At 57.7% G+C, this 20,597-nt stretch overlaps 1 protein-coding gene across 10 annotated transcripts in view; it reads left to right on the top strand.

The window, feature by feature from the left end:
- ATP11A (ATPase phospholipid transporting 11A) overlaps positions 1 to 20,597 on the top strand; it is a 119,609-nt gene that overhangs the window by 79,981 nt on the left and 19,031 nt on the right. For all 10 annotated transcript variants that reach the window (XM_036068116.2, XM_036068107.2, XM_036068163.2 and 7 more), the window contains exons 16-23: positions 722 to 795; positions 5,379 to 5,482; positions 13,040 to 13,221; positions 15,400 to 15,651; positions 16,715 to 16,889; positions 18,522 to 18,624; positions 18,805 to 18,950; positions 19,480 to 19,539. In XM_036068116.2, the coding sequence (XP_035924009.1) occupies positions 722 to 795; positions 5,379 to 5,482; positions 13,040 to 13,221; positions 15,400 to 15,651; positions 16,715 to 16,889; positions 18,522 to 18,624; positions 18,805 to 18,950; positions 19,480 to 19,539 (1,096 nt within the window). The remainder of the gene's footprint in view (positions 1 to 721; positions 796 to 5,378; positions 5,483 to 13,039; positions 13,222 to 15,399; positions 15,652 to 16,714; positions 16,890 to 18,521; positions 18,625 to 18,804; positions 18,951 to 19,479; positions 19,540 to 20,597) is intronic.

The following is a 20,597-nucleotide window of genomic DNA, read 5'->3' as shown; positions in this document are numbered from 1 at the left end:
GTCGGCGCAGTGGCGCTGTCCTTGGGGCGCTGGCGGCTCCGGAAGCTGCGCGACCACGTGTGGAGGGCAGAGCCCCGCCTGCTGTCGGGCTCCGGGCTCCACCCGGGGCAACAGGTGGGCTCCCGCGGAGGGGAGGACGCCCTCAGGGTGCTGCCCAGCGGGGCACGGGCCCCCCTCCAGCTTGCGAGCCGGCCGGCACCGTGAGGCTCACCGCCCCCCTGAGCCGCAGCTGGGGTCTCTGGACCCCGAGGAGTTTCTGGGGGCGTCTGTCCGGGGTGGCTGAACTACTGTCAGTATTTCAAATGCCAGCAGAAATCATGGTCTTTGATAATGACCGTACGAGCCGCCTGCATTTCGGTTTTCTTCACTTAAATGATTTTTATGAACTTCAAGGACACTGGTGTATTGCCGGGATTGCCAGCTCTGATAGGCCTGTGAGTCCGTGTTCAGAACTCAGGGACGTGAACGTGCAGGTGGTGTGGTGGACAGACTCCCAGGGCACCTTGGGCCGGGGTTGAGCCCGCGGGAACCTGGCCTCAGCCTCCCCCTCCTCCCAGCCGCCAGGAGCACAGTCCCTGCCCCGTGCATCCCGACAGGGCGGGCGTGAGGACAGGGCACAGGACACCCCAGACACTCTGCCCCGGGAAGCCCTGTGCTTCCCCAGTTCCAGGACTTCAAGAGCCAGATAGGTAATAAAAGCAATTTTTGATCTCTTTTTCAGGTTTGAATTGCTGGAAATTTTGAGTTTTGACTCAGTAAGAAGGAGAATGAGTGTGATTGTAAAATCTGCTACAGGTAGGAATGTCTTTTTCTTTTGATTTTTTGAATTATACGTTGTGGTGGTTTTATCCTCATGCTTGCATTCTGTAGGAGCTTTAGGATCTAACCATTCGTTCTCTGTAAAAAAAACGATGTGAGCCCACCGCAGGTCACAGGGCTCCTCAGCATCACACCTGGCGCAGGTGGGGGTCACAGGGCTCCTCAGCATCGCACCCGGCGCAGGTGGGGGTCACAGGGCTCCTCAGCATCGCACCCGGCGCAGGTGCGGGTCACAGGGCTCCTCAGCATCGCACCCGGCGCAGGTGGGGGTCACAGGGCTCCTCAGCATCACACCCGGCGCAGGTGGGGGTCACAGGGCTCCTCAGCATCGCACCCGGCGCAGGTGGGGGTCACAGGGCTCCTCAGCATCGCACCCGGCGCAGGTGCGGGTCACAGGGCTCCTCAGCATCGCACCCGGCGCAGGTGGGGGTCACAGGGCTCCTCAGCATCGCACCCGGCGCAGGTGGGGGTCACAGGGCTCCTCAGCATCGCACCCGGCGCAGGTGGGGGTCACAGGGCTCCTCAGCATCGCACCCGGGGCAGGTGCGGGTCACAGGGCTCCTCAGCATCACACCCGGCGTAGGTGCGGGTCACAGGGCTCCTCAGCATCGCACCCGGCGCAGGTGCGGGTCACAGGGCTCCTCAGCATCGCACCCGGCGCAGGTGGGGGTCACAGGGCTCCTCAGCATCGCACCCGGGGCAGGTGCGGGTCACAGGGCTCCTCAGCATCACACCCGGCGTAGGTGCGGGTCACAGGGCTCCTCAGCATCGCACCCGGCGCAGGTGCGGGTCACAGGGCTCCTCAGCATCGCACCCGGCGCAGGTGCGGGTCACAGGGCTCCTCAGCATCGCACCTGGTGCAGGTGCAGCCCCTGTGGGTCCCGCTTGACTGGCAGGTCCTGCAGGGTCTCCCCTCCCTCCCTGCAGCCGCCACACACAGCAGCCTAATGTCACCCACCCGCAGCCTTCCAGTCTCCTGCCACCACGTCCATCCTAAAGATCCTGCCGGTGCCCTGAGGCACGTGCTGTGTCAGGCAGACTTCTCCGCTGTCTAGCGCTGATGCCCTGAGCTGCCTTCCCAGCTTTCCACCCCAGGCCAGCCCCAAATGTGCATGTTTCTACCTGGAGCCCTCTACTTGGTGGGATTTTTCTACCTGGAGGCCCTCTGCCTGGAGGGATGTTTCCACCCGGAGGCGCTCTACCTGGAAGGACTTTTCCACCCGGAGGTCCTCTGCTTGGTGGGACTTTTCCACCCGGAGGCCATCTGCCTGGTGGGACGTTTCCACCTGGAGGCCATCTGCCTGGTGGGACTTTTCCACCTGGAGGCCATCTGCCTGGTGGGACTTTTCCACCCGGAGGCCATCTGCCTGGTGGGACGTTTCCACCTGGAGGCCCTCTACCTGGAAGGACTTTTCCACCCGGAGGTCCTCTGCTTGGTGGGATTTTTCACCCGGAGGCCATCTGCCTGGTGGGACGTTTCTGCCTGGAGGCCCTCTACCTGGAAGGACTTTTCCACCCGGAGGTCCTCTGCTTGGTGGGACTTTTCCACCCGGAGGCCATCTGCCTGGTGGGACTTTTCCACCTGGAGGCTCTCTACCTGGAGGGACTTTTCCACCTGGAGGTCCTCTGCTTGGTGGGACTTTTCCACCCAGAGGCCCTCTACCTGGAGGGACTTTTCCACCTGGAGGCCTCTACCTGGAAGGACTTTTCCACCTAGAGGCCTCTACCTGTTGGGACGGTTCCCCCTGGAGGCCTCTACCTGTTAGGGCGTTTCCACCTGGAGGGCCTCTTGCTGGTTTGCACTTTTCCGAGGGTAGCTCAGCAGCCATCTGGTAGGGAGCCTTGCTGGCTGCGTCGATCAGGTGAGCTGTTCATCTGTCTTCTGACCTGGCCAGACCATAAGCATCCTGGATACAGAAGCTAGACTGTTCTCAGCGTGCGGGCACTCCTGCGCTGCTCCTGAGCACCGAGTCAATACCGCTCAGTTCAATTTACTTAATGCGGTTGCAATTTCAAAATGGCCTCTCAGCGAAAGATGTGGGATCTTATTCCTTTTTGTTTCTTAGGCAACACCAGGCTGTGTTTATGTCTTTGGAAGGTTGCCTGGTAAGCAACCAAATACAGCCACCATCCTGAAACCAAACAGACTGAGCCTGACGGAGTGACTGAAGGCACGCTGGGGATTTTGTGTCACCAGTGTCCTTTGTTACAACAGGAGGCAAAGGCAGTCGATGTCCTTAAGCAGGAGCCTTGTGACGGGGTTCTGGGGGGGCCGGCAACGGCTTGTCTTCCTCCTCAGGCCGCAGAGGACGATGTGAGGTTGGGGGGCGCATCTTTCGGCAGAACCCTGTGAGTCACTTTCCCGGGTGCTGGACGACGAGCCTGGGGAAGGCACATGGCCGCTCTGGGTGCTGTCCCTGCGTGGTCCCCTCACCCCTGAGCCCGTCGTCAGCGTGGCGGACTGGTGTAGCCCAGCCAGTGAGACCTGCACCGAGTGTCTCGGGACATAACATAGCGTAAACGCTGCCTGTAACACTGGAGACGTTCTGCCACTCGGTCAGCAGGTCGTGGGAACAGTCACCCAGAATGTTGAAGAACACACCCAGCTGCACTCGGGCGTGCCGGGGTGGGCGGCTCCACCGCGCGGTCCACGCGCCCTCCCCAGGGTTGAAGCCACTCAGTGCCCCGGAAGAAGGGCATCGAATTGGAACTTGCCCTCACTGGCCCTTTGCCATGTGGCGTTCCCCGTGGGGATGGATGCGCCGTCTTGCAGCTGGGTCACGTCTGGGAGACGGTTCACAAGCCGGAGGCGTGACCGCGCCGCCGTCACTCACCAACTCCCGCCCCCTCTGTGCTTTGTGTGGGGCTGGGCGCCCGCAGGGCGGAACCCTGGGAAGCGACCGCCACCTTCCCGCAGAAGGGCTTCGCGGGGCTGCAGAAGGAGCACGGTCACGTTAGGAATCCTGTCCGCGGCAGTCTGGCCGGTCCGGGGCCCCTTCCGTGGGGAGGCGTCTGCCCTTCCCAGGGGTTCCCCTGCAGCGCTGCACGCTTACCGGGACAGACCACGTGGCATCTGAACCAGCCACGGCGCCAATTAATTTCAAGAGAAGTTTGAATAATTAATTAAACAGGTTGTTCTTCAAGTAGTAATGCATCCCTGGAGATGAGGCTAATTGCTCTGGTTTTCCAGCCTGGTGGGTACAGGAGACCACAAGGCCCTGTGGCCACAGCTCGCTGGGTGGCGGGTGGCGCCCGTGCGGGCCCTCCTCCGCTGACTGGCCTCTTGTTTACAGAACTGGAAGAGCAACCTCCAAAGATCCGCAGAGCGGCGCTTGTCTTTTGCAGAGTGAAGTTTGATTCACACTCCGGATATTTTTATGTCAGAGGCTGTCCGTAACCAAGTCCCAGGGCCGAACACGTCCCACCTGGAGCGTGTGTGAGGGAGTGACAGGTTGAGACAGTGACACAAGCCGTTACCGTAAATCCTCATGATTTTTCATGAAGTCGTCTCGACTGCCCTTCTGGCTGTAAAACCACATCTAAAGAAGTGAGGTCTGGAGTCAGGAATGGGCTCTGCCCCCAGGCTGGTTGTGCGGCCAGCCCAGCCTCCAGTCTTCATGGCTCGTGACCAGAATCCGGGCCACAAACCCGCACAGTTGGCGGGCATGCGGGGATCGGGCGCCCTGCCCTGCGGGGCCCCAGCCCAGCCCCATGTGCTGGCGGCCCGGACGTCACTAGACGCCATCCTTTCTGGCCGTAGGTTGACCTGAGCCTTGGTTTAGTCTCAGGACATTTGCAAGCATCAGTTGTGCTGTTCCGGATGTCGCACTGTGTGCCGCAGGAGTGAGTCCCTTCTGGGGTCAGTGGGGCTCCGGCCGCCGCCGCGGAGTTCAGGCGCCCTTGTCCAGGCGCACTCGTCCCTTGTCCCACTCGTCCAGCAGCCGCGCACACACAAAGCCGGCCTGGTGAAGTGCCACATGACTTTCCGGGCCCGGAGATTCGTGGCTGGAAGAGGAGCCTCCAGGAGCGGGGGCCTGTTGACCAGAGCTGGTGTCTTCTGTCTTGTTCTCGCCTCTTGGCCTTGGCTGGAGTTTCCCTGCTTACCTGGAAGAGAAAATTGGTTTATCTCGGGGGGAAGCATGTGTCTGCCACACAGGCTCGTGCGAAGCCGTCAGGACGTGACTTGAGGTGTGGGGGACATTTCACAACAGGCGTCCCGTGGGTCGTTAGTGCGAAGGATGGACACCCAGCTGCAGCAGCGCCGCGTGGGGCTGTGTGTAGGCCGGCCACGCCCCCGTGTGCTTACCGCCCCCCCGGGGGCCACCCAGCAGTGGTGACACTGGTCTTCTTCCTGGTCCTCAACTTCCCGTGAGCTTTGAGGGCCTGGGAAGGACGATTTACTTTCTCCTGACTGCACGTGGTAACAGGTCTCAGGAAATGCCTACGACGGTCTCAACGCTGGCGTTCCTGTTTTTGTTTCTTCATAAAAGCACAATGTGAAGAATAACCTAGTCTTCCCTCTAGTGTGATTAAATATCTTTGTTTCTCTCACTTTATAGGAGAAATCTATCTGTTCTGCAAAGGAGCAGACTCTTCAGTATTTCCCCGGGTGATAGAAGGCAAAGTCGAGCAGATCCGGGCCAGAGTGGAGCGCAATGCAGTGGTGAGATGGGGCGGGGGCGGCTCGCGAGTCCCACGCCGGGAGGGCGGCCTGGCCACAGCGCCCTGTGCGTCCCCTGAGGGCCGCATGCGCCCCACGTGAAGAGGACCCCGCGGATGCCACACGGGCGGTGCCGCTGACACGGCCCCGACTCCAGACTGCCGCGAGCTTTCGTTGTGGGGTGGGGGGTGCTGGTGGTTGTGGGGGCAGAATTACAGGCACGTCTGTGGTGATTGTGTCAGGGTCCTGAGGGATTGCTGGTGATTCGCTTCATCATCGAGAAGCCACTTTCCACGGCCACTTCCCCTGCGTGGTGCCCCCCACGTCTCGTGCTGAGGCCGTCCCCCGCCCGCCCCACACCCCCAGCAGCGCCGTGCGGCTGGTCCGCTCGCCGGGGCGCCAGCCCCCCTCAGCAGGTGCGCCGCCGGTGCAGGGGGGCGCGTGCCCCTCGGACCCCCGTCCACCCGCCCTCCACACCAGACCCTAAGCCAGGGACGGTGGCCCCTCACAGCCTCGTCCCCGCTGCTGCAAACCACAGAATTTCCGTGTAACAGTCGTTATAAACCAAGGGGGGGTGGCCAGGGGAGTCTTGGAGTGCGGGGTGGGAATCTTCAGCCGCGCTTTCGCTTACGGAATGAACGGCCTAAGGAAGCCCGCGGCGCTCACGGGCGTGTGGGTGCGAACCGGGAGCGGACTCACGGCATCGGGTGGACTGAGTGCCGCGCCCCCTGCGCAGCTACTCCGCGCTCACACCTGGTGGTGTGTGCGGGGTGTGCGGGGGGGGGGGGCAGGGGGTGTGTGTGTGCGGGGGATGGGGCAAGGCGTGTGTGGGTGGGGCGGGATGTGCGGGGGTGGGGCGGGGGGTGGGTGGGACGGGGTGTGCGGGGGGGGTATGTGTGTGGGGGGGGTGGGGCGGGGTGTGGGAGTGGGACGGAATGTGCGGGGGGGGGTGTGCGGGGGGGTGGGGCAAGGTGTGTGTGGGTGGGGCGGGGTGTGCAGGAGGTTTGGGCGGGGTGTGGGGGGTGGGACGGGGTGTGCGGGGGGTTGTGTGCGGGGTGGGCGGGAGGTTTGGGTGGGGTGTGTGGGGGTGGGACGGAATGGGGGGGTGTGCGCGACGGGTGGGGCAAGGTATGTGTGTGGGGGGCGGGGTGTGCGGGGCTTGTGTGCGGGGTGGGCGGGAGGTTTGGGCGGGGTGTGCGGGGGTTGTGTGCGGGGTGGGGGGGAGGGTTGAGCGGGGTGTGCGGGGGTCGGGGTGTGCGGGGGTTGTGTGCGGGGTGGGCGGGAGTGTTGGGCGGGGTGTGGGGGGTGGGACGGGGTGTGCGGGGGTTGTGTGCGGGGTGGGGGGGAGTGTTGGGCGGGGGGTGGGGGGTGGGACGGGGTGTGCGGGGGTTGTGTGCGGGGTGGGGGGGAGTTTTGGGCGGGGTGTGGGGGGTGGGACGGGGTGTGCGGGGGTTGTGTGCGGGGTGGGGGGGAGTGTTGGGCGGGGGGTGGGGGGTGGGACGGGGTGTGCGGGGGTTGTGTGCGGGGTGGGGGGGAGTTTTGGGCGGGGTGTGGGGGGTGGGACGGGGTGTGCGGGGGTTGTGTGCGGGGTGGGGGGGAGTGTTGGGCGGGGTGTGGGGGGTGGGACGGGGTGTGCGGGGGTTGTGTGCGGGGTGGGCGGGAGTGTTGGGCGGGGTGGGGGGGAGGGGTGGGCGGGGTGTGCGGGGGCTGTGTGGGGGGTGGGGCGGGCCCTGGCTTCGAGTCCGTGTGCGGGTGCCTGTTGACACCTGCTGGCCAAGGGAGGCACTGCCCTGATGCCCCGAGTCGGCAGCGACCCCGAAGGAGGCGCAGATGATGGAGCCCTGGTGTGTGGGAGGGTCGGGGTCACTCCGCGCGCTGCCCACAGAGGCGAGGGTCCCGTTGACGGAAGGGAGGGCCTCCGTGCAGCGCCCACGGGCACCCGCGCACGTGCCGCCGTCTCTGGGTGCTGGGGGTCGATACCGGTGCGCCAGGTCCTCCCCGAGGGGCGGCCCCGCCTGCGAGTCAGTCAGCGCTGGGTCTGAAACGACGGGCGGCCTCGTTCCGCCACAGACGGCTGGGCCGCCGGCCGCGCTGGTCACCACACCGTCACGCAGGCCACAGGCCTGTCTACCGTCCACGCAGACTCTGGCCACTGCGCGGCCACCGCCCGGACCCCAGGGCCTGCGCCCAGAATGCTGGGAGGATGCTCCCCGCCGCCCTGGGGTCTCCATCGCCCCCTGCTCTCGGGGGACGGGGACCCACAGCAGACGCGGGGTGTTCCCTGAGAACAGCTGCTGCGTGCGCCCCAGAGACGGCGTCTCCTCATGGGGAAGGACGCTGGCCCCGGCCCTCACCTGCACACGGGGGGCGGGCGGCGTGGCTTCCCAGTCCTGAGGCCCCTTACGGCCGTAACCGGTTTTAAACTCTCTCCTCCACGCTTTCTAATAACCTTGCCTCTGGCGCTAGTTTGCGCCAGGTGTTTGGTCCCCGCGTCTCTTGCCCTCCTTCAGAGCAGCTCCCAGGACAGATGGCGCTCCGCGGGGGGGGGGGGGGGGGGGGGGGCGGGGAAGATGGCGCTCCGCGGTGGGGGAGGGGAGGGGAATGGTGCTCCGCGGTGGGGGAGGGGAGGGGAATGGCGCTCCGTGGGGGGGGCGGATGGCGCTCCGCGGTGGGGGAGGGGAGGGGAATGGCGCTCCGTGGGGGGGGCGGATGGCGCTCCGCGGGGGGGGAGGGGAGGGGAATGGCGCTCCGTGGGGGGGGCGGATGGCGCTCCGCGGGGGGGGGAGGGGAATGGCGCTCCGTGGGGGGGGCGGATGGCGCTCCGCGGGGGGGGGGGAGGGGAATGGCGCTCCGTGGGGGGGGCGGATGGCGCTCCGCGGGGGGGGGGAGGGGAATGGCGCTCCGTGGGGGGGGCGGATGGCGCTCCGCGGGGGGGGGAGGGGAATGGCGCTCCGCGGTGGTGCTGGCGATCGTGCCAGGGCGCGTCGGAGCGTCGGCACACGTGTTCTCCGCTCGGCGGCCGGTGCAGGACCGCCCTCTTGACGCACCTGGGGCTTGTCTCCGAGTGCGGCCATTGCAGAAACGGCCGGGACGGCCTCGCGTTTCCGTTTGCTCGAGGGGCCGGCTGTCTGTTCTCTGTCCGCATCCCATGGCCGTCTTCGGGGGCAGCGTTCGGGCTGTCGGTCGGCGTGGGCTCTGGCGCGGCCCCTTCACGCCTGCTCAGGCTGCCTGGGCCTCTTGGGTTTGGGGCTTTGTGGTTTTGTAATCAAGCGGGGGGCGTTCAGCCAGGATGTCTTCCGATATTTTTTCTGCCCCCACCTTCCCAGGACGCCCAGTGCCCCGTGGGATACGGTGCTCGGTCGTAGCGTTTTCAGTTTCGTTTTGGGGACTTTCTGTCGCCTGTCTTCACACCCCCTCCTCTCGCGCGCCGTGTCTTCTGGGCTCCACGTCGTTGCCGAGCGCATCCCGTCTCAGACGATGGGGGCTTCTCTCAGCTGCGTGTGTGCATTTAGCTTTCGGTCGCGCGTAACGGTGGCCGCTTGAGTGTTTCTCCACCAGCTCCGCCCTTGTGGCGGGTCTGCGTGCGCCTCAGCTGGGCTTGTGGCCTCGCTGTCGGTAACGCTCTTTGCCCCGTGCGTGCTGCTGGCCTTCCACGGGACGGCCTGAGGACACCGCCCTGTTGGCTGCGGGGGAGCCCTGTGTTCCCATCGGGCATGGCTTGGTTCCCGGAGCCATTGTTCTGTTCAGACGGCGGCTTTATGGCGTGTGAGGTGGGTCCAGGACGTCGCTCAAGGGGAGCGAGTTCTCCCCCGTGCAGAGGGGAAGCCCCTGTGAACTGCGGGGTCTCCAGCCCGGCTCCTGGGAAGGCACCATCCCCTCTCCCTCCTGAAGGTCTGTCTCCGGCCTGGGGAGCCCCTCACGCGCCCACCGGTCCTCTGCAGACGCTCGAGGGGCTGCTGCAGTCCCCGTGCCAGGAACCCCCAACTCTGCAGGCCTGAGCGGGGACACCTGTACGTGGAGACAGTTGTGGAGTCTCAGGAAGCTGTAAGGATCGTGCAGAGGGGTGACCGCGTCTCCTCGCATCTTCCCCACGTGGAGTGCACATCGAAGCCTGGGAGCAGGTGTTGGTCCACACTGCAGTCTGTCACCGTGTCACTTGTGTGGCGTCCTGGCCCCCCCGCATGGAGGTGCAGAGCCGAGCTGCCCGCTCCCGTCCCTGCTCCCGGCCCTGCTCCCAACCCCGCTCCCGGCCCACCCGGCCCTGCCCACCGTGCCCGTCTGCCCTCTGCAGGCGCTTGTCATTTCAAGAGTGCGATGGAAATGTGACGGTACGGAGGGGCCAACATTGGTTCCTCTTCAAGCCGAGCAGCGTGCACGGTGTGGACATACCACCTTCTCGTCCTTCTGTGGGAAGACGTTGGGGTTGTTTCCAGTGTGAAGCCGCCAGAAATAAACCTGCGTGTAATTCATGTCCAGGTGGTGTGGACATAGATTTTCATTTCTCTGGGGTGAACGCCCAGGAACATGATGTAAGAGAGCATTTAGTCTTTTAAGAAACTCCCACCCATTTTCTGGTGTCTGCACCGTTCAGGGCCGTGTCTCCGGTCTGCAGCGAGCGCCCCGCAGAGGCCGGTGGCCGCCGCCTGCAGTGAGCTCTCGTGCGGGTCGTCTGCAGCAATACGCCCTTGCTTGTGTTTTGCCCACTTTCTAAGAGGGTCGTTTGGTGGGATTTTTTGTTTTATTTTTAGGTTGAATTTTATAGTTCTTCAAAAGTTTAAGATGTTAATTCTTCATCATATTTGTGATTCGCAAATAGTTCCTTTCATTTCCAGCTTCTTTCGTTCTCTCAACAGGGTATTTTGCAGAGCAAACGTTTTTAATTCGGAGGACGTCTGTCCTGTCCGTTTTCCTTTGCGTGTCCCACGTTGGTGTCATGCCTAAGTTTTTTATCACTTTAGGTGCCGAGTGCTCTCTTCTGTGTTTTCCTCTATGTTTTATACTTGTATGTTTTATGTTTAAATCTGTGATCCATTTCTTGTTGTGGTTAATACACAGAACATAAAATCTGCCAGGCAGCTGTCGTCAGCTTGTGATTCATTGACATTAAGTAACAGCCATCACCCCAAATAGAAACCGTACCCACAAAGCAAAATCTGCCCCTTCCACGCTCCCCCAGCCCCTGCTAACCTCTACTCTGCCTTCCATCCCCCCATACTTAACCTCTCCTGGGTATTTCGTGTATTTACTGTCAGATTCCTAACCCAAGGTCATGAAGATTTTCCTGTGCTTTTTCCCCAAGAGTTTCCTGGTGTTAGCTCTTGCATGGAGGCTGTGATCGATTCTGAGTTAATCTTGTAAGTGGCTTGAGGAAGGGTCCAACCTCATTCTTTCCAAGGTGGCTGTGCAGTCTTCCCAGCACCGTTTGTGGGTTAGACGCCCTTCCCTGTTGAATGGTCCTGGCGCCCATGTCGAAAATCCCTCGGCCATGCACGGGAGGCTCCATTCTTCTCCATTGTTCTCTGTCTTATTGCCAGCAGCAGTTTTGATGACTGTCCCTTTCCAGTAAGTTTTGAAATCAGGAAGCGTGGGTCCTTCAACTTTGCCCCCGTGCGTGCTGCTGGCCTTCCTTGTTCTTTTACGAAACTGTTGGCTGATCTCAGAACTTTGAGATGCCGCACAAGTGTTGGGCTGTGTTTAGCCATCGGGCTGTTGCTGGGGGTTTGCACCCACTCCGTGGATGGCTTTGGGTGGAGTCGTTAGGACTGTCGGGGCGCCTTTCTGTTCCCCTCGGTCTTCTGTAACTTCTCCTGGCAACATACTGTAGTTTCCAGTCTGCAAATCTTTTCCTTCTTAACGCAACTGATTCTTATATGTTGACTTTGTATTTCAACCATTTCCTGAATTTGTCAGATCCAGTGTTTTTTTGTGGAATCTTCAGGGTTTTCAACGTATCTGTGAACAGAGGTGACATTAACTCTTCCTTTACAATTTGGATGCCTTTTCTTTTCTTGCTTAGTTGCTCTGGTTAGGAATTCCAAGGCTGTGCTGGATACAAGGGCCAAAGTGGGCATCCGGGTCTTGTTCCTGATTTAGGGGCAAAGCTTTCTGTCTTCCAGCATTTCACAGTATGTGGGGTTTTCATTAATGTCTCTGCGGTATTGGAGAAATTCCTTTCTATTCCTAGTTTATGGAGTGGTTTTTATTATGAAAAGATGTTGGATTTTGTGAGATGCTTTTTCTGCATCAACTGAGATGATCACGGGGGCCTTTCCCTTTATTCTGCTGCTCTCATGAGTTACCTGGACTGATCTTCCCTTACTGAATCATCCTTGCCTCCCTGGGAGAAGTCCACTCGGTCCTAGTGCATAATCCTGCAGATATGCTCTTAGATTCAATTTGCTGGTACTTTGCTAAGGATTTTTGCATCTGTATTTGGAAGGGATATTGTTCTTTAGCTTTCTTTTCTTGTGGTGTATCTGTCTGGCTTTGTACATCGGTCTTGTTTTATATACAGTGTTCGGGGTCTGGGTAGTACTTCGGAGGAATCAGGAATAAGTGTCTACTCCCTGGCTCCACAAGCAGAAATCCCATATCCACTTTTAAAAACAAACTTCTTTTTTTATTTCTGAAAGCTCTGCTTACCATTCATGCCAACTCTTTGAAGAACTGGGACAATAGGAGAGATTAGCCGCACTGTGATTGTGTCCTTCAGCCGCATTTGGAGGTCTGAGGAATCGTGAGAAATGCAAAGGGTTTTCTGGCACTTGTGGGAAATTTAAACTCCTATACTGGAAAATCTTTTTAAAATCTTACAAACCAGGATTCTCCCAGAATTTGGACTGACTATATAGGAGGATTCTGGCTCTTTTCCTAGGATTCATGGAGTCAGGGAAGACAGAAGGGAAGTCGTCCTTAGGGCATCAGTCAGACCATTGTGATGGTTTGCTTCGTCTTGACGGGAAGGAAACTTTTATTGATGAGATCGAAGCACTCCATGTGTGGCCCTCGGGCACCGACGGTGTCTCGCTTGCTGGTGACACGTGTTCTCTGTGTCACCGGAGTTATGATCACAGTAAATCCACTGTTCTTGGATTCTTATTTCTTTGTCCTGTGGACCCAGTAGGTTTGATAAACAACTGAGTAGTTTTCCTTCAGTGGTTGCTAAGGAGGACCAAACCGTATTACCAACTCCCCATGTAAAAAGTGTTACTTTAGAAATATCACTTGATATTTACAATAAAATCTTAAATTACTACCCAAAAAAAAGCTTAACTCTTTATTCGTCAGAATAAAAGAACAAAGTCTTATGTTTTCACGGCTCCGATTTGTATTCCCATGCTTACCTGTGTGAAATTTTGTAATCTATAAGGATTGTCTATATTGAACGTGGATATAAATAATTCAGATGTAATGACTCATCACCTTGAGGGCTCATTGACTTACAATTCTGTAGTTAGTCCTTCTGATTAGCGAGAAGGGATATTGGGAAAGCTCTTGAAAGATAAAATTCCAGCAGAGTGACACTTGAATTCACATGAAGCACTGTGCTGTTTCCTGCAGGAGGGACTTCGAACCTTGTGCGTTGCCTACAAAAGGCTTGTTCCGGAAGAATACGAAGGTGTTTGTGCGCTGCTGCAGGCCGCCAAAGTGGCTCTTCAGGACCGAGAGAGGAAGCTAGCGGAGGCCTACGAGCAAGTAGAGAAGGACCTCATCCTGCTCGGCGCCACGGCTGTGGAGGACAGGTGACGTACGCGCCACGCCCAGCTTCAGAAGTAAGAGGTGGCGCTCTGAGGCTGCAGGGCCTGTGGGGTGCCCGGGGGACTGGCCGTGGCACCTCATGTCTTCACATGGACGTGCGTCCGCAGCAGGACGAGACTGGCCTCGGGGTGGCATCACCAGGAGGTCGTGCCTGGACGGTGTTTGACTTTCCGTGGATAAGGACCTGACATTCACGCTTTGCCAGACAGACCAGAACGGTTGGCACGTTCACACCGTGTCATCAGTAGTCAAGAGAGACGGTCATTTTTAAATCATTCTGTAGAGTTCAGTCATAATTAATTCTGTTCCTAAATTTGTCACTAGCCCTTTCCAAGTCCAAGTGTAACGTTTTAGATGTGAACGTATTCAGGTGTACTTCTCATTTCTCATTGAAGAAATGTAAAACCGTGAAGTAGAATATTGCAAAAACCATGACTAACCACTGGTAAGATTACCAAGCCAGTGTCTTCCCATGCTCCGAGGACGGAGCTGCCCATCCACCGCCATTCTGCAATGAGGCTGGACGTGAGTTCAGGCCTAGCACACTGAGACGCGGGCATGTCACTATTGCGACTTGAGACCGTGGACGGAAAGGAAAAGAAAAAAATGCCCCAATTTAACAGAATGAAGTAGAAATGTGAGGGCATTTACTGAAAGTTTATTTCCCGTAAAGGTTCAAAGTCTTTAAGGTGTAAGTGGGCCCGACGTTTAAGTCCTTACTGGAATCCTAGTTTTCCGGTGTTTTTAACAAGCATTCCGCAGCTTCCCAATTTCAGTAAGGTGTCAGGTGATGTGTTTGACTTCGGTTTGGTGACTTAAGCCCCTCCCGTCACTCAGGCGGGGGTCCAGGCACCAACCCGGGGGGGGGGTAGCTTGTGCTCAGGACAGGCTTTAGAACGTGACACCACCGAGGGTCTGCTGTGCTAGGAGGGAGGGGGACGTGCATTGGGGTGCGTTTGCCTGGGGAAGAGTGGGACGGTCCTCGAAGGAGGTTAGGGAGAGGAGAGTCTGGATGGGGGAACCGAGTCTGCACACCCTCATGAGGGCCGAGGGAGCAGATCAACTCAGTGGGGAGTCGGGACCTCGAAAACAGAGTAGGTGCCCAGGGGCAGTTGGGGACCAGCAGCTTTGAAGTGATGATATTCAGTCACAAATCATTTCCCTAAAATCCCTGACCAACGTCTCCGCAGGATAACCTTTCAGGTCCTCAGTTTCCATTTTCAAAAAAACTGATGAAAGTAGAGATGTTTTCCATGTCCCTGGAATGCTGAGGTCATGTGAGTACAAGGCTTTGCCGAGGAAGCTTGCCGAGTCTCATTGCGTCACCCCAGTTAGGATCCCATCCTGTCAGTGCTGGGTGGGGACACGGCACATTACTTCACACAGCTATTGAAAGCCCAGACACTAAAATCTAGAAAGAATGGCAGGTCCCAAATGAGGCAGATGTCCACGCACAGCACGGCGGCCTGACCAGTGTGTGAGCCGCCCATCCTTGCACGAGTCTGTCCGCCCCACGAGCTCTGGGTTTTCCGCACCTAGCACAGGGTTGCTAACGGAGGCTCGCCCCATGAGCTCTGGTGGAGGGGATTCATCGCAGGCAGAATGCTTTCCACGGCATCTGACATGTGCCCAGCTCGTGGTGCACGCTAGCCAGTCGTGGAACCTGCTGGCTTTCTTGGTATTTTACCATATTCAGAGGTATCTGGGCTCCAGTGTGGTAAGTGGCAGAATTACAACAGTTCATGCCAAAGAAAAGGCAGTGAATACTACTGACTACCTCTTTTCCTGGTTCCATTTTCCCCTTGTTAAGACTTTTTTGGCGGTTACAGTCCTTCTTGTCATTGCCTAAAATCCTCTGCAAGTGGGGGAGCCCCAGCTAGACAGAGCACCGCGTGCTCACCGAATGTCGATTATGCAAGATCGATGCTTCACTGCTTAACATCATGGGTGTTTCTCTGCTTGGAATTAGGAAGTGCTTTCCTGTAAAAATACATAAGTATAAAAGCAGCTTCGGGTACCTCATGGTAATATCACGAGCTAGCGGTGTGGTTTTTTTTTTAGCTTGGGGGAACGGAAATAGTTTCCTAGGTTACAAATTTTGAGAATTCTTGTCTTCTCCCATGCCACACTCAGGCCTGTGTTCTCGTTTCTGCTTTGCTCAGGCTCCAGGAGAAAGCCGCTGACACCATAGAAGCCCTGCAGAAGGCCGGGATCAAAGTCTGGGTTCTCACCGGGGACAAGATGGAGACGGCAGCCGCCACCTGCTACGCCTGCAAGCTGTTCAGGAGGAACACGCAGTTGCTCGAGCTCACCACCAAGAAGATCGAGGAGCAGAGTCTGCACGACGTCCTGTTTGAGCTGAGCAAGACCGTCCTGCGCCACAGCGGGGGCCTAACCAGGGACAACTTCTCAGGGTAGGCAGTGCCCCTCTCCCGCCACGGGAGGGCCACGCAGCCTCGGCACCCCGTGGATGGCGCGGGTCCATCCCCGGGGTCCTAGCAGCTCCGGCGGGACGCGCCAGGGCTATTTCTTTGTAGCAACTGTGGTGTGTTTTTTTGCAGAAGAGGTGTGTGTGTGTGTGTGTGTGTGTGTGTGTGTGTGTGCACTTTTAAATGCTGCTTAAGGATGCAGATTGATTTATAAAATATTGGGAATGAGATCATTCTCATCCGCTTATAAGGCATTCGGGCTGTATCGTGGATTCCTCAGGGTATCTGTCAGAGTGGAGAGAGAAATATTAATAATTCGTGTTTATTTGTCAGGATATGCCCAAGAGTTGTTTTTTCCAAGAACATTCAGCAGTATATTCACATTTTATCAATGCTGCCCTTGCTGGTATCAGATCCATGATTGAAGGTTAAGACTTCATGGGAATCGTTTTAGATTTTCATTAATGTCATAACGCGAAAGCAGCTTTCTCATCATATGCAAACGTTAAATTATTCATAAGTAGTGCAAGGATGTTTCCCTTCACCTGATCTGCAGGACTCCTCTGGGGGATCAGGGATGTTCTTGTAATTTTGAAACCCAACAGAAAGACATACTCTGACCGTGTTCTTTCTAACTCACGTCCTCCAGGCAGGATGCCCAGGAGGGATTCGCGGCAGGGCTGCAGCTTGAGGCTGGCCACCGTGGCTGGGGCTCGGGAATAAAGACTGATCTCTGCAGGCCGCAGGATACACGCTCTCGGTCGGCTTTGCCAAAGTAGCGGAGTGTGCACACGAAACCGCAGCTAGAGCTCGGTGTTTGCTTTGCCTCGGTGGCAGGAGAACGTTAATTAAACCTCAATTTTAACATGTGGTCGAGGGCGTTCTGTCCAGTGCTCTAAAGACTGTGTTGATAAAACGAGGAATACCAGTTTCTTAATCCCTTGATAATCAGTTTATAACAGCTGCAGATATCCAAAAAACAATGATAGTCTTCTAAGTCCATGCACTTCGCTCCTGAGTCACGTCTCTGATTTGTGTAATTGAACAGACTCTCAGCCGACATGCAGGACTACGGTTTGATCATTGACGGAGCGGCGCTGTCCCTGATCATGAAGCCCCGTGAGGACGGGAGCTGCGGCAACTACCGGGAGCTCTTCCTGGAGATCTGCCGTAACTGCAGCGCCGTGCTGTGCTGTCGCATGGCGCCCCTGCAGAAGGCTCAGGTTGGCCCCCATCTCAGCTGGCCCCAGGGGGGTGGTGGGGGAGGCAGACACCCAGAGCCTCCGGCTAGTCCTTACAGCCTCTCATGGTTTTCTTTTTCCAAACCCAGCAAGGCGCCACCTTTTTTAAATAGAAGCACAAATGGTAGCAATTTCCAACCTGGATCTTACTTTGCTTGTCGTGATTAGGTGAGAGTTGGCCGGATCAGGTGGATACGTCTCCCACTGGAGGCTGGGAGGCCTGGCCCTGCACGACCTCTCGTGCAGAGGGGACCTCATTCTAAGACTCTGTAGGAAGGATGGGAGGGCGTGAGTGCATTATGACGCACCTGCTGTTGGTGTCCCCGACGGATGCAGCTCTGAACCCCTACAGAATGATAGCGTGAGGGGCATTATGCTGATCGCACAGAGGAGTGCTGAGACACAGAAAACTGGGATAACTTGTCTACAAGGATGTATTTGGAAACTGGCAGTCCGCATATGGCTTCTAGCCTGTTGGACTCCAGACTCCTGTCCTACCCAGCCCATGTGGTCTGTTGGAGACCCACACGTGACATGTTTCTTTTCAGTGTTTTGTAAAGCATCATAGAAGACGTGTGTGAGCACGGGTGTCTTTCTGGCATCAGTAAACCTACAGCACATCTCACTTTGTCGAGCCACTTTAGAGATGCACGAGACCAGTCTCTCTTCAACTGTTCATGAAAGAAATGCAGCACTTCTCAGACTGACGCAGGGGTTAGGGTAAAACACTGAAAACCACGTGTGAAGAGCCGTTTCTCACATTTCTAGCATCCCTCTAGCCTCTAGAGGCACACCAGGACCCCCTCCCCACGGGCGCCCACGAGCACCAGCTGAGACCCAGGAGCGTGGCCGCGGTCCTGCCCTGCCTCGTCTTCTGTGTCAGGCTCCACGTAAACCCGTGTCATCCTGTCCAGATGGGCAAACTAAGGACTCTATGTTTGATTTTCATGTGTTACATGGTCCCTTTTTTCCAGTTTTTAACTGATTTTCAAAAAGGTTTACACACGTTAGTGTTTCAGACTCGCATCTTGAAATGGCAGGCAGCCCTCACGTGGCTCCTCATCTTCTCAGTCTTCTACCATGAACCGCAGCACTTAGACACGTAGACAGAGAGAAAGTTGTCGAGAAATGGACAACACGCTGGAAATTATTAATTGTATTGAGTTTCCAGATTGGATTTGCACACATGACAACTTTGAGGATTAAAGTAGCGTGAGAAGCTGCTTATTTATAAGAAATAGATGCTCGATAGCAAATAGCTTGGCATGGCCATGTCTTCTAGCGGAACGTGCTGTTCAGGTGTCCCCAGAGGTCTGCCTGGACCCCGTCTGCTGAATCTGTGCGTGTAGCAGGAGCGGATAGCAGTTGCCCACCAGCCTTTTCCGGTTTATTCCCTGGTAGTCACACGTTAGCTTCCTTCTCTTTACTGTGTCGGGGTTCCAGTGTGAGGATTCGTCCTGCACGCAGAGAGCAGACTGAACGTAGGAGGTTCATACCAAGCCGATCATTGTTCTGTCTTCCTTGGCTGACTTGACATCCATGTTCTTTCTGCCTAGTTAGCGATCTGTGCAGACAAAACAGAGAAGATAAATGCTGCATTTGTTTATTTTCCAGATTGTTAAATTAATCAAACTTTCAAAAGAGCACCCTATTACTTTAGCCATCGGTGACGGCGCCAACGACGTCAGCATGATCCTGGAGGCGCACGTGGGCATCGGTAAGCTGCCCACGTCCGGTGCCCGCGAGGCGGGGAGGGGAGACCAGTGGCGGGACCGAGGGGCGCAGGTGCAGGGCGCGTGTGGGTCCGAATGTTCTCGTCGCCAGTGTTTGGTGGCTCCTCATTTCGCTTCTTGCTGCTTCCCCTCACACGGTGCTAAGAGTGGGTCTCCTCCTACAGGCGTCATTGGGAAGGAAGGTCGTCAGGCCGCAAGGAACAGCGACTATGCAGTCCCGAAATTTAAGCACCTGAAGAAGATGCTGCTCGTTCACGGGCATTTCTATTACATCAGGATATCTGAGCTTGTGCAGTACTTCTTCTATAAGGTAGGAGGGTGTCCATGCTGCGGCTGAACGTGGTGCGCTGAGCATCTCTCTGGTGCTTTGAGGGGCGGCTCAGGGAGAGACAGAAGGGCCAGCAGGGAGGGGGTCCTCGCATTGTCCCTGAGAGAGGAGGTGCAACACGCCCCTGCGCACACAGATTCGGCGCGGAACCAGCAGGAACCTTGCGTTGTCACGTGACTGAGGGAAGGCCGTTGTTCCGTGCGTCCTGGCGATGGCTCCTTACTTGTCCGCTCTCAGACTCTCTCCTGGCCATGCTCAGGCCCCGCTGCATCCTCATTCCTCCGTAGGCGGCATCCCTGGACGCTGTCTGCTCACGGAGTGACCGGAACGTGTGCCTCCTAGTGCCATTAAAATAAGAGCAGACTTGACAGCCCATCACCCACCCTTCTGAGAACACAGCACACTGTGGGGTCACTTCCTGCAGATGCGGCCTATGACCGGGACAGCTGAGGAGGGTAGAGGTGTCTCACGGCGTGCTGTTGAACTAACTAGCGTGTGGCTTGCCTTTCAGAATGTCTGCTTCATTTTCCCTCAGTTTTTATACCAGTTCTTCTGTGGATTTTCACAACAGGTGAGTCCTACTGTCTGAGTCAGAAGCTGCCCTGGGCCTTACCTCCCTGCCCTTGTGGTGGTGAAGGAGAGAGCAGGCTGCAGGGGCGAGGAGGCTGTAAGGGGGAGCAGGCTGCAGGGGTGAGGAGGCTGTAAGGGGGCGCAGGCTGCAGCGGCGAGTAGGCTGTAAGGGGGAGCAGGCTGCAGGGGTGAGTAAGCTGTAAGGGGGAGCAGGCTGCAGGGGTGAGTAAGCTGTAAGGGGGAGCAGGCTGCAGGGGCGAGGAGGCTGTAAGGGGGAGCAGGCTGCAGGGGTGAGGAGGCTGTAAGGGGGAGCAGGCTGCAGGGGTGAGTAAGCTGTAAGGGGGAGCAGGCTGCAGGGGCGAGGAGGCTGTAAGGGGGAACAGGCTGCAGGGGTGAGGAGGCTGTAAGGGGGAGCAGGTTGCAGGGGTGAGTAAGCTGTAAGGGGGAGCAGGCTGCAGGGGCGAGGAGGCTGTAAGGGGGAGCAGGCTGCAGGGGTGAGTAAGCTGTAACGGGGAGCAGGCTGCAGGGGGCAGCAGGTCAGGGGTGCAGTGCCCTCCACCTCGCACCCCTGTGCAGCCTGGTCCACAGGCAGGTTCAGGAGCAGACGTGGAGTGGCCACTGTGGCCGATGCCCAGTGGCTACTGTGGGCTTGCTCACGTGGCCCACCAGCGAGGTGCCCAGCTCACCTGCCCCCGAAGGCTGTGGCGGCTTTCTGCCCCTAATGGAGAGGATTGAGTGGGCATCTGAGGCCCTCTGCCGGGTGCCTGACCATCAGCATCTGGCACACTTGGGTGCCGAGCTGCCCAGGAGAACAGCGGCCCCTCGGGGCATCCCCTTCCCGTCACGTCCCTGGTTCTGCCCGAGGGGCCGGGACTGGAGAATATTGAAGTTGAAGGTGGCCATCAAGATTGCAGACTTCTCAGCAACTGTTCTTGTTGCAAGTCTGCAGCGGCCAAATGGGGTGGGTCCCAGTGGCGCCGGTGTCGGCCGCAGCTTCCACCTGGCAGTTGACGCCAGGAAGGACTGAAAAATGTCCCACTGTCTGTAGCTGCAGAAAGT

Source organism: Halichoerus grypus, chromosome 4, assembly GCF_964656455.1.
Source record: "Halichoerus grypus chromosome 4, mHalGry1.hap1.1, whole genome shotgun sequence".
In the NCBI taxonomy this organism is placed as follows: Eukaryota; Metazoa; Chordata; class Mammalia; order Carnivora; family Phocidae; genus Halichoerus; species Halichoerus grypus.
This window is presented reverse-complemented; position numbering and strand designations above follow the sequence as displayed.